This window comes from Numida meleagris, chromosome 5 (genome assembly GCF_002078875.1).
Source record: "Numida meleagris isolate 19003 breed g44 Domestic line chromosome 5, NumMel1.0, whole genome shotgun sequence".
Classification (NCBI taxonomy): domain Eukaryota; kingdom Metazoa; phylum Chordata; class Aves; order Galliformes; family Numididae; genus Numida; species Numida meleagris.
In genome coordinates, this window is record NC_034413.1 from 65,862,046 (window position 1) to 65,874,140 (window position 12,095).

The 12,095-nt window shown below is 41.3% G+C and overlaps 1 protein-coding gene across 3 annotated transcripts in view; it reads left to right on the top strand.

The window, feature by feature from the left end:
- Nucleotides 1-12,095, top strand: part of THSD7B (thrombospondin type 1 domain containing 7B) — a 298,099-nt gene that overhangs the window by 261,767 nt on the left and 24,237 nt on the right. For all 3 annotated transcript variants that reach the window (XM_021399126.1, XM_021399127.1, XM_021399128.1), the window contains exons 17-18: nt 3,373-3,506; nt 4,205-4,358. In XM_021399126.1, the coding sequence (XP_021254801.1) occupies nt 3,373-3,506; nt 4,205-4,358 (288 nt within the window). The remainder of the gene's footprint in view (nt 1-3,372; nt 3,507-4,204; nt 4,359-12,095) is intronic.

The window sequence follows — 12,095 nt, forward strand, 5'->3', positions numbered from 1 at the left end:
GTTTGGACTTTCATTAAAGGGTAAGTATCAGCTATTAAAAAAAGAAAATAAGTAGATTAGCAAATGCTGATTTCTGTACATTGTGTAGGTGTGTAGTGTATCAACTTCAAGATACTTCAGGAAGGACTTAGGGTTTGCATTGGAGTGAGTGAGAACTGGCTTTTTTTCAGAGCAAACCTACAGTGGTTTGTCTCCTAAAAAGCAATTTCTGTCTTTCTTACCCTTAATTCCTTAGGACCTTGGCTATCAACTTGATTTTAGGACTCAGGTTTTAACATATCTCAGATTAATTGTGGTTACAGAGTGAGCAGTGCCGAGTTACAGACCCCTCTGCCCATCCCTCGATCTAGTTCTAGCTTCTGTCCTTCAGGAGATGCCGTGCGGCCATGCAGCTCTGCACCGTTGTTGGATGTTTGCTCGTAGGGTTTTTGTAAATGCACTGCATAGTGGGTTTGTGTAATTTTGGCGAGGGTGAGCCATAATTGGTTTGTTTTCACAGGAACTGTTGTGTTTGTGCCTGGGAAGAGGAGTGATGTGTGTCCCAGCCCGCTCTGGCTTGGGCATGTTGGCCTGAGCCTATCAATTTGAGGGTCCAAGTCCAAGAGAGGGTCCAAAGGAAGGCTGCGAAGATGGGGCTGAGAGGGCAAGGTGTGTGAGGAGCAGCTGAGGTCCCTGGGTTTGTTGGGCCCAGAGAGAGGAGGCTGAGGGGAGGCCTCATGGCGCCTGCAGCTCTCACAGGGAGCTCTGCTCCCTGGTGACTGCGACAGGATGTCAGGGGAGGCTCAGGTGGGGGTTAGGGAAAGGTTCTGCACCAGAGGGCGGTTTGATGGGAGTCCTAACTTTACATGGATGTAAGGAGCAGGTCAGCTGCAGACTGCCACGCTGGTGGGCTCCTCGGGGCCAGCACCCAGAGCAGGAGCTGCAGGGTTTGAGTTGGTTCTTTGGGTACTGCTGAAATCATGCGGCCGGTGCTGTGTGCTGTTGTCTGTGTGTGTGTGCCCTGCTCAGCTCGTACAAAGCTGCATCTGTCTCCAGGGAGAGAGACTGATGAGGCTTCACATGCGGTCATACAGGCTTGACACGACTAGGCAGCAGAATACAAATGTTGTATTAACAGCTTTATTATTGCAACCCTGCCTGCTTTCCAAGAGAGCATTAGAAGTATCGCTTCTCATCATTTGTAACTGTGTGTTGTCTTTTTGTTTTGCCCTCACGTGTTTCCTCAGGTGGGTTTTAGTTCATGTGGCATCGCATCCCTGCCCAAACCCTGCTGGTTTTCTTATATGAAAATTGTGGTAAATTCCCGGTGTTAGTGCTCTTCTGCTGTCCTCAAATGGGCTGCATGGGTTTTCCGTATTTAACTGATTGTAAAGCCAAAAGATGAGAGGTGACTGAGCTCACGAGGCGGCAGTGCCAAGCCCTTGGTCTGGCCTGGTGCAGGAGCAGCCGTTGCTCGCTGTGGGCTGGGTGCTGAGGTACCCGTGGTGTTCACGTTTTGGTATTACATTGTTCACCTCCAACATTGAGGAAGGAGTATTAATTAGAGTATGGCACGGGGGGGGGGAGGGGGAGGGCGGGGGGGCTCTGGGACACTGCAGGATGTGAAAGCAGAGGTGTCTGCTGCTAAGGGGGAATTCCCGGGCTGAGCTGTGTAGTTGATGCATGGGCTGCCCAGGCCTGCCCTGCCTTGCAGCTCTAGCTCATCTTTCTTGCTGTTAGTAATTACTATTTAACAGCATACAGGTAACAGCTGAGGTTTTTCCTCCCTTAGCCTTGCCTAGGGAGACACCTACCCCCAAGACTGCAGTTGCCCTGGGACTGCATCCAGCTCTCAATGCATTCACAACTTTGCAGTCTCCTGGTGCTGCGTCCCTTGCAGCAAGGGAAAACTCTGATCATGCCTAAAGCACACATTTCCCACAAACATCTCCTATTGAAAGCAGTGTTTTGTCAGACAGTGCAGGCAGAGGGTGGTTGTTTTTCCCCCCATAGAGCAGAGATGCTAATAAATACCCTGAGTCTCTCCATCCATCTGCTGGGACTGTGCCTGCTTCACAACACGCACTGCCGCGTCCCCCTGTGCCTGCGGGCTGGGCTGGGAGCACAGCTCCCACCCACAGGTACTTTCTTGCTTTGCTCCTGTGTGCATCATTTCATGCTAATGAGTGTGGCTGCACAGCTAATTAGTGAACAGGTGACACCTGAAACTTAGTTGCTATGTGCACTACATAGCATATAAAGATACCTGTACATCTTTAGCAAGTTACCTTCTTCTCATCTGATAAGAAGTTAATGTGCTGATGAGGCACCAGTTCTGTTCTCAAGCTGGTTTCTCAATCTCCCCATCCTTCACCTCCAAAATATTGCAAATAAAGTTTCTTTATTGCTGTGACCACAAAAGAATAGACATAACCTGTATATAGGCTGTAAATTAAATGTGTAGCTGAAATTCTTTGTTTGAGGGGTGGGCTGGGTGGGTCTACGGTTATTTTATCAGTGAGACTCATACTGATCACGGCAGCAAGGCCAAGGAAGTTTTGGTATGCTGAAGAAGAAATCTTAGGTAGGCTCTAGTTTTGTGGAGCAGCAAGACAGAACATTGTATCTTCAGATCAGCTTCTGCAGACAAACTGGTTCAAAACAAGTAACTTTCATTCATTACGGTAACAGAACTGTTGAAACATTCATTTGTTTAAACCTGAAAATCTGCTGAAGTCCTGCTCCTCAGTGTACTGCTTCAACCAGATTGAATGCCGAGCATCTTTTAGAAATGTTTATCAAGCTTCTGCATTATTTTTCTCAGTATTTGGCTGTATTTTTCTTTCTACATAGATACCGTAGTTCAGGTGAATACACAGTCATGTTTGATTGAGAGATATGTTAGAGAAAAGTCGCTAGCATTTATGGTTTTTGTGTATAAAGATGAAATTTGTAGGTTGCGTGAAATTACTTACCAGGATACATTAGAAGCACAGGCAAATGAGTGCTGATTTTAAAATCTTTTAGTATCTTTTGAAACATGAAAAAGATGCGGTGCATATGGTCCCAGGGAATGACATGATAGATTATAGCGAGAGCAGTCTGAGCAAATGAAATTGTAATGGAATTCCTGCTCTGGCTTTAGAGAATAACTGTTATTTATCCTGCATCCTAAGATGCTGCTTGCGTACTGCAGTTTATTGTATGCTTAGAAATCCCCTGGCAAGTCAATAATGAATAAATGAACTTAAAGATATGACAACAGTTACAGCACAAGGAGCATAAGGCAGGATGTTTTTCACTGTACTCTTTTGTGGCTTTGGCTGAGGTGTTTCTGCAGAGATGCTAACCCAGATAGTTCAAATGAATAGTTTGGATTCTTTTTTCTGGCAGGTGTACGAGGCAGTCCCATGCTACACTGAGTGCAATCAGTATTCTTGGGTAGTCGAACCGTGGTCTCCGTGCAAAATCAACAGTGAACAAAATTCCCTCCACTGTGGAGAAGGAATACAAACGAGGAAAGTCAGGTGCGTGAAGACAAAAGCACAATTGCAGATTAAAAAGAGCTCAAACATACTTGCATAAAGCTGAAACAACTGGCTGAGTGACAGTGAGTATGTTGTTAAGTCCAAAGTATTTCAAATGAAGAGAAATGTGCGTGTCTGTATAATGGTTAACAGGAAAAGCACTGAGTGATGAAGCCTCGTGTTATGATTGAGACTTCTTCCATGAAGAAGGCATGATGTTTAAATTAGAATTCTTTAACCTAAATGCCATACAAATATAACGTACCTCTGACCTGCGAAGCCTCCATTAACTAGAGTGGTGTTCATTATCAGTAAGTATTCATTCCCTATGCGTGGGCAAATACTGTTATTTCCAAATGTTAGGATGTTGCTAATGGGAGTACAAAGGTTTGTTCTTGCTGGTTGTCATTTTCTCTTCATTCATGTGTCTTCCAGTCGACGTTAAAAAAGCTCCTTGTATGAAGCTTGAAATATTTATTTACAGTATTTGTTGAAACCTGAGTCACAAAAGTCCATCACGTGCATAGCATTTCAGTTTGCCTTCTTAACACCATTAATTTGTCATTTTGACTTGCCACACTGCATATAGCTTTGTGTTACATACAGTGTCCTATCTGGAGTTGTGCAGACCTGCTGACATCTGTCACTTCTGTAATAAGCTGATTAACCTCAAACAGAAATTTCTATTTTCTGTGTAGGTGTGTAAGTACTACGGAAGACCATGGAGGGGAAACTGTACCCAACACTCTGTGCAATAAGGCTGAAATCCCAAATGAAATTCGGAAGTGCAGCTTGTACTGCCCCAATGAGTGTGCAGTGTCTGACTGGGGACCATGGAGCACATGTCCACAGGTAGGCTCACCTGGCTGGGGTTCCAATGGGAAGTTCCTCACACGTCTTATTGTGTCCTTCAACTATTGTGTGAGGTAATTATTTTCCAACGACAAAGTAAATACATTTCCATGGGAAGTCAGACGTACTGGATCCTACAGCCAACATGGTTGAACAGTCTCAGGGGAGTGCTCCGTGTGTGGTGCATATCTCTCATGGTTAGGTGTGGTGGCACTCCTTTGGTCAGGTCTTAGCCTGGAGGGAATTACAGCTCTTTCTTCTCAAAAAGATTATATTTCTGTCCAGTATCTCCTCCTCCAAAAACCCTGAAGGAAGATTTGAGGCAGCAGTAACAGAAGGGCATGGCAGAAAGATGTGACATAACGAATTGTTCACACAAAATACTCTATGCTCTCTGAGTTATGCAGCCACTGCCAAATGCTCTCTGTTGTTTTTTTTTTTTTAACTGTCCAAGATGGAAAGAAGCTGCAAATTCTGTCCTGTGAAAACTCTCTGGCCTTAAGGCATGCAATTTGAAAGCTATCGTTTCTCTCTGGTTAGTGTTGAAATAGGTGCTAGCTTTATTCTAAGGTGTTTTGTAATAGACTTAGTTGATATATTTAAGTGGCAAAAATATTCATTGCCCCTGTGTTAACAAGGCCATTATCAAAAGTCTGAGTGCTTATTGGGCAGGTATTTGTAGTACTGCTGACACAGGTAATTTCCTCCCATAATATTTTGTGTAGGCTATCGATATACTCAGTAAGAACACATCAAATGAAATCTTGCATTTCATTTCCTGTATTCACCTCCTCCTGAGCAGAACAGCTTTGAAGAAGTAAAATGCTCTTGCAACCAATACGGATGCTTGGATACTTCTCCAAGTCCCACCCTGGTTGGGCTGTTTCTTTGCCATTAACATGTTTCCAGAAATAGATTTTCTTCATTTCAGCATGCAGTAACTAATGCAGATTCTCAAATCCATTGGGTATTTTTCAGTCACCTTAGTGGCAGTCAGTTGGTAATGAAGGACTCCTTGAGGCATCCAAATATCCCTAAGACACCTTGAGTTTTTGCTTGAAGACTTCTTTTCTGCTGCGGTGAGGTCTCTGCAGCCCACAGAAGCACAAAGGGATGACCAGAACAAGCCTGATGGGATGACACTCCATCAGGCAGCGTTAACTCTTGGCGCTTTCAGGCCCAAGTGCCACAGTCCTCCTGTCTCCTTGTACATTGTTTTGCCATGGGAGATGGTAATTCATAAATATGAGGGCGTCTGCCTGCCAATGCAATTAACTGAACAATATGCTTTCACAAGCTGTTCTGCAATGCTTTGTTGTGAAACAGAGATGACTGTGTGTGGATGGAGCATGTGTTTAAATAGTTCTGTCCAGATACAAAGCAATAAACAGCTTGAAGTTTTATGGACAAATAAAACCCTCCCTTTGAAGAGTTTACAGCAGTGCTGTCTCACTTTTATAGCTACACAGGCTGTTTGTGTTCCTTTGGTTTTAAGAGGGCCACACAGCGTAGTTCCTCCCAGACTGCAGATGCTTAACAACTCTATGGCAAGCACTGGATTTGCTGTACATGCAGAATGACCCTTCTGTGACAGAGGTGTTTATTCATTCTGTACATGGGGCAGGGATTGAGGGTAACTCAGTGGCCAGGAGTGAGGCATTACCAGCACGAGGATGATTATAGCAACCCTCAGCCTCCTTAGTTGCCGCAGGGAAAGGTGGCTGCCCAGAATGGCCGTGCACTGGTGAACACAGTCAGTGGAGTTACAAAGGCAAGGGAGTCAATGGAGTTTCTCATTTCATCTTTAAGGGAAGAGCTACATGCAGTCAGTTGAATAACTCCGTTATAGCTGAGAGGTTGGATCTGGGTCTTGCATGGAGGCACTGCAAAAAAAACCACCCAAATATAAAAGTTTGCATCTGGAGCTGAACCTCATGTTTTTTGGTCAGACTTGTTGTGCCTGCAGTCTGCATCAAGTCTCTTGCCTTGGAGTCCCCAAAACCACATTAGTTAAGTTGGTGTATGTAGAGCCTCCAGCTCATTAGGATTGCCTCTTCAATTTTTTTGAGTAAGTAGCTTTTATCAGTAGCTGATAAACTCCTGCATGATTTCTGATTCATCCCATGCTGCAAGTAAATGCCCATCTTCAGAGAATGTATTAAACACTTCTTATATATTTGCTGAAAATACATTTCCTAAGTATGGCTCCCTACAGCTCCCCAAGTAACCTGAAACTTTTGAAGGATCACATCATATCTAAATGAAAAAGACAAACCGTACATCCTTGTTACTTTTTTTCAATCACATTTACATTTCATTTCAAAATAGGTGGCGTTATTTTAGACATAGAATTCTTGTGAGGCATCTGCCAAAGAGCATTTTGGGAAATCCTCCTGTATCTCTGGCCGTGTTTGGCTTACAGGCGATAAAGAGGATTTATGAAACTTGACAAATTCCAGTTTGTAAGAAATGAGTAACTCCAATTTCAGCATCATCCTTGACTGAGTAGCTCTTTGATTCAAGATATTTACCTAAGATTTGGTCATGTGAGAATTCTTTTGCAGTCACTTTGGTGCTCTGCTCCAATTTTATAGTGTTGATAATAAATTCATCCTGATAGTGGAATAATGAAGTCTTATCAGCTGAATTTAAAAAGGCCTTTTAGATTATCCAGTTTACTCTTTGTCAGTATGTCATTGTACTCTGGATACTTTCTGGGGTATTACTTTATTAATTCTGTTTTATCTTGTAGCAGTACTCTTCCCATGTGGATTTTCTACTTTCAGGATAGTAAATGATCTTGAATCATATTGAAATCAATGAGTCATTAAGGTGGTGACTGCTTTGTTAATAGGAAGTATTTTCTTCAATACTTCTTTCTACAAAAACATGCAACTGTTGGTGTATTCCTTTTACTTTCTTTATTCCTTTCACTTTTAAATATTAGTGTTTGTAGGGGCATTTTCTTAGTTTAAGGTGCTGCCACTGTTCTTTTATGTACATTTTCCAATCGAATTGCAATTTTTGCATCTTGATTATACTGCTATTTAACACTGCTACACAAATATAAATTATATTTCCTCTAATGACGCGTTGCTGTGGCCCAGAAATGCAGCTGTCTGAAATGTAATACCTTGAGATTACTTTTGAGGCTCTGTCTTTTTGCTGGATTCAAGAAACTCATAATTACTGATTTAAAGCTTCTCTGTTATTCTCACATTCTCTATTGTAAGAAGAAATTCAAAATGGTTTTCTCTCTGATTGAAGACTATTTTTTGGCTCATAAGGTTTTCTTCTTTGTCGCTAAGTAACACCCATGTAAGTTAAATATCAAGGCTTTAAAGCCATTAAAATAACAGTTTGAAACTTGCTAGTTAGTTAGAAAAAAAAAACATGAGCAAATTAGATTGACTTGCATTTTGCTTCAGAGATTTCATATTCATTCCAGCTACAATAGCGTGTTCAGTCAGACATCATCACTTGATTGCTCAAAGACCCAGCTAAACAATCTGGAAGCTGAAATCCTATCATCTCTGTTAAATATTCAGTGATCGAATAACATGCACTACCTGCAGTGTCTTGACTTTGTCTTCATCTGACTTGGAAATGTAATTAATTGACTTCAATTGAATTCATCAAAGCATTCTTAAAATGAGTTAATATGTGAGTTGTGCTACAAGTCCATGGAATAATTACCTCATTTTTTTTGTTGTTGTTAGCTGTCTGCTACCTTGTGGATAGCAGTCACAGCCCTACTATCGGATCCGAGTGGCCTTCTTGTTTGCCTCAGCTGTTGGCTTTCCTAGCAGCAAATTCAAAGAGGTCTGAAATTAGTTAATTAGAGGAGGTTACATGTCAAGCGAAGGAGAGCAGCTGTCCCTATTTCAGTGAGCATTTTCCTTGTGGATCAATAGCCATTTACAGTGCTCAGGACTTGTAACAACTGATTTATTATTCTCCTGAATCTGTGAGGTGTGTGCAATATTCAGATAACTGCCCATACTAAAAGTGGCACCAGGCAATACAGCTGACTCACAGGTTTCACAGTGACTTTCATCTCAGGTGTGACTCTGAGTCGTTATGGTTTGGAAGTGCTTTCCCCGTAAGCCAATCGGAAACAAAATTGAGGACTCATTTGTAGACTTTGTGGCTCATTGCATCTGTTACTAGAATCTTCATCACAACTGATAACTCACGTATAGGCTTGGCAGAGAACCTGTATTATGGGTGTTGGACTGAAGAATGAAGCTTGAGTTGAATTTCTAGGCCAAGGGGTAATGCATTTAAGTCAAGAACAAGAATTCTGCCAGTCCAAGGCTTTCCTGGGTGAACATATGCTGTACCTTATGCATAGCTGTGATCTGATTTTTTTGAATGGCTTTATCAGAAGTTCAGTCATTTATATGTGTCTTTTTTGATTTGTTGGTTTATTTTATTCACCTCTGTTAAAAATGTTTATAAAATAAATAATGGTTATGTAAGGGTGCAGGTGAGTGTCAGAACTTAGTTGCATCTCAGAAAGAAAGTCTACAAAAAAGCATTTTCATTTCAAAGGACTGCTCGTGTTATTGTAAGCGTATTGTTAAATTGTTCTGAGACATCCGTGTCTGCATGAACAATACAGTGGTACACTGCAATGTTAAAAATAGTTAAACCTTCTTGCTGCCAACGCGTTTACCTTAGTTTGAGGTTGCATGTTTCATTATGAATAGACTTTTAAATATAATGTGGCCAGCTATTTATAGTGCAGTGTGCATTATGCAAGCTGTTTGATAAATAAAACAGCTTAAAGGGCTTTCTATTGGGTTGCAACCTTTACGCTGAACAATTATGATACATGTGAAAGCCTAGATCAATGGACAGCTTTTTAAATCCATCACAAAGAAAGTCTGACAGAATATATTAATGTGCAACGTTAACAACCCTTACTCAGGAACTTAGCTTTCATAACCTTATGGTTTTATTTTATTTTATGTCCTTTTCTTCCAGAGCGAACTTTCAGTACTTGCCTGTTCTATTATTGTCTGGAGCAAAGGCTGGGTACAATCATTGTGTATGTTTATATCCCTCACTTTTCATATTAGCTTAAAATAGTGTCAAGTGGTCACGATAGAAAAATGTGACTGGCTAAAAGAAGTACTAAAAATGCAGTAGTTATAGTGCCAAGAATTCCTCTACAAAATCAAGAGGATAGCTTTTGTAATTTCTCAAGTGAATAGTCCTTTAGGAAAGACACCAATTCATTCCTCCCTTAACGTGATATGTATCTCCCAGTGCCTCAGGATGTTTTCTTTCTATTGTCATTTATATAATCTTGTCTGTAGGTGCTGGGCTCAAACTCAACTTTTTCACAATTGATAGAAAAGAATAACGAAAACAGTAAGATTTAATGCATTAAAGTAACGGACAGTCCAGTTATGCATGTAAAGAAACTTACTGTCAGTGTATGATGTCCTTATACTCTAAGACATGCTATGTGATGTGTAAGATACGAATTGTGACCTGAGTTACATGCCCATTATTATTATCAACTAGAAATTAATTCTGTTCCTACCAGATATATCAAAGGAAGTACATGCCTGAATTGCACACTCCATTGCTTACAGTCATCGAGGAAGAATCTGGACTGAATCCAACAACCAACACTGTCTGTAAAGCTAAGTGCCAAAATTAGTTGGCGCTTAACCTAGAAGATGCATAAAGTTCTCCACATCTCTGCCTTCTGCTTCCATGCGTCACAGCTGCCTCAGTTTCTTGCTTTCTCTCTTACATTTACGGCTAGTCAACATCCATATTCATCCTCCTTCTTTGATCCAGAAATCTATAACCTATATGTAGCCTGGGTGCTACAGAAAGTAGATTCAGTTACCCTGAATAGAGATTGAAATTAGACAAAGGTTTTCCTGTTCCCAAGCAGATAGTAAGCTCTCATGATCCTCAGGAAGAAGCAAGACTGAGTTGTTCTTCGTGGTAGAACCAACCCTCTGACGGAGCAGGGCCTTGGTTTACTGGGATCCAGCATCTCTCCAGAGCTATTCTTGTTGCTGTTTGCTGGAGGTGTCTTCGCACTCAAGCCATAGGGAGAATTTGAGCCCTATTTCTTATCTCATGTCCTGTACCTGAGCTGTGTGCAAGAGCTGCTCGGCCTGGACCCCAGCACAGATCAGTGAGCTCTCTACATGCATGGCATGGAGAGCTTCAGCACCTGCATGAGCACTGCAGTCAGTTCAGCCATCTTCTGGCTTTGACACAGTCTAAATCTACCTTAATGAATCAGTCTGTCACCTTGACTTCCAGTTTCAGGGTAGAAAGATTTCCTGTGATGCCCAATTTAAGCTAGTTGTTACATGCCAAATTCTCCAACTGTGAAAACTGGTTAGAGGATTTGTAACCACAGGCACAGAAATAACTAGCATGAGTGTAAGGAGATGATCTCACAAAAACAAGTCAGAATTTAATTCCCTCAACTGTATACTCTAATTGTACATACCTGCCTGTCTCTGAACAGCAGTGCTGACTGCACCTTTTCTTCTTTCCTTTTCCTTTTGCTGTGTAAACAGCATTGGATGACGCTGAGCACAAACCAGTTGCTTACAAGAAGGAATGTCCAACTTAATGTAACAAGAATAATGAAAAGCTTAATCTACAGTCAGTAAAAGTAATATTTATTAGTGGAATGGCATGAGGTAAAATAATGCCTTTTAAAGTACCACATTGTTTAGTGGAAAGAGAGGAATTGGAAATGAAAGTGCTTAGAAAAGGACTGATGAATCGCAATGTTTCCTGTTTATTAAAAAAAAAATAGATGCAGTTGGCTTTCTGGGCTGCAAGCACACATTGCTGGCGCGTGTTGAATTTTCTGTCAACCAGCGCTTTCAAGTCCTTCTCCTCAAGACAAGAAGTTAAATAGCACCAGTACCAATGCCAACACCTGAGGAGCACTGCTCACTGATGGAATGGCACCTGTACTATTTCGTGTGGAAGATTATTTCTGAACAATCAGGTTGACTGTCATTTTCTGCATCTGTGAGAGTACTCAGAATCAAGCCCTTCTGTAGTCCTGCCCAGATCTTAGTTAATTCCGAAATGATTCCTTACTTAAATTACTCAAATAATTTTACTCTGCTTTGCTGTCTTTTCTGTAATACTACTGACAACACTGTTCCTGTCCTACCTCCTAAAAAATGTAATTTGCAGTCAATGGTAATTGTTTTTTTCTCTCAGTATTTTTTCAAGACCCAAATTCAGGTCTATCTACATGCTGTTGTTAGTGATGGCAGTGTGACATAGTATCTTCCTCCTGCTATGCAGCTGACGTGCTTCTTTATTTCTTGTTAATGCTCTCAGTATCTCCCCACTAGAAATGATCTCTCTTCTTTACCTTTCACTGTTTACATCCCCTAACTACTTCGGGTTTCCTTATTCTTTGCCATGTGGTAAATATTTAATTTTTCCAGCGTGGGATTTTTGTGGGGTCCTGCAGGAGTTGTGCACCCAACCCTATTGAGATTCCACAGTGGTTGGATGCTCGGCTCCTTCTTGCTCCTTTGAAAATTCCAGCTTTCATCTTTGTCTTTGCAAGTCATTCCCTCCTGCCGCTTATTCAGTTCCATATATATTTGGTTCAATTTTTTACATAGTTAACTTGAAAGAGTAAGGCCAGAAAATCAATTATAAAACTAAATTGACTTCTCAATTGACGTAAAGAGAAACTCAACAAATAATATTACAGGATAT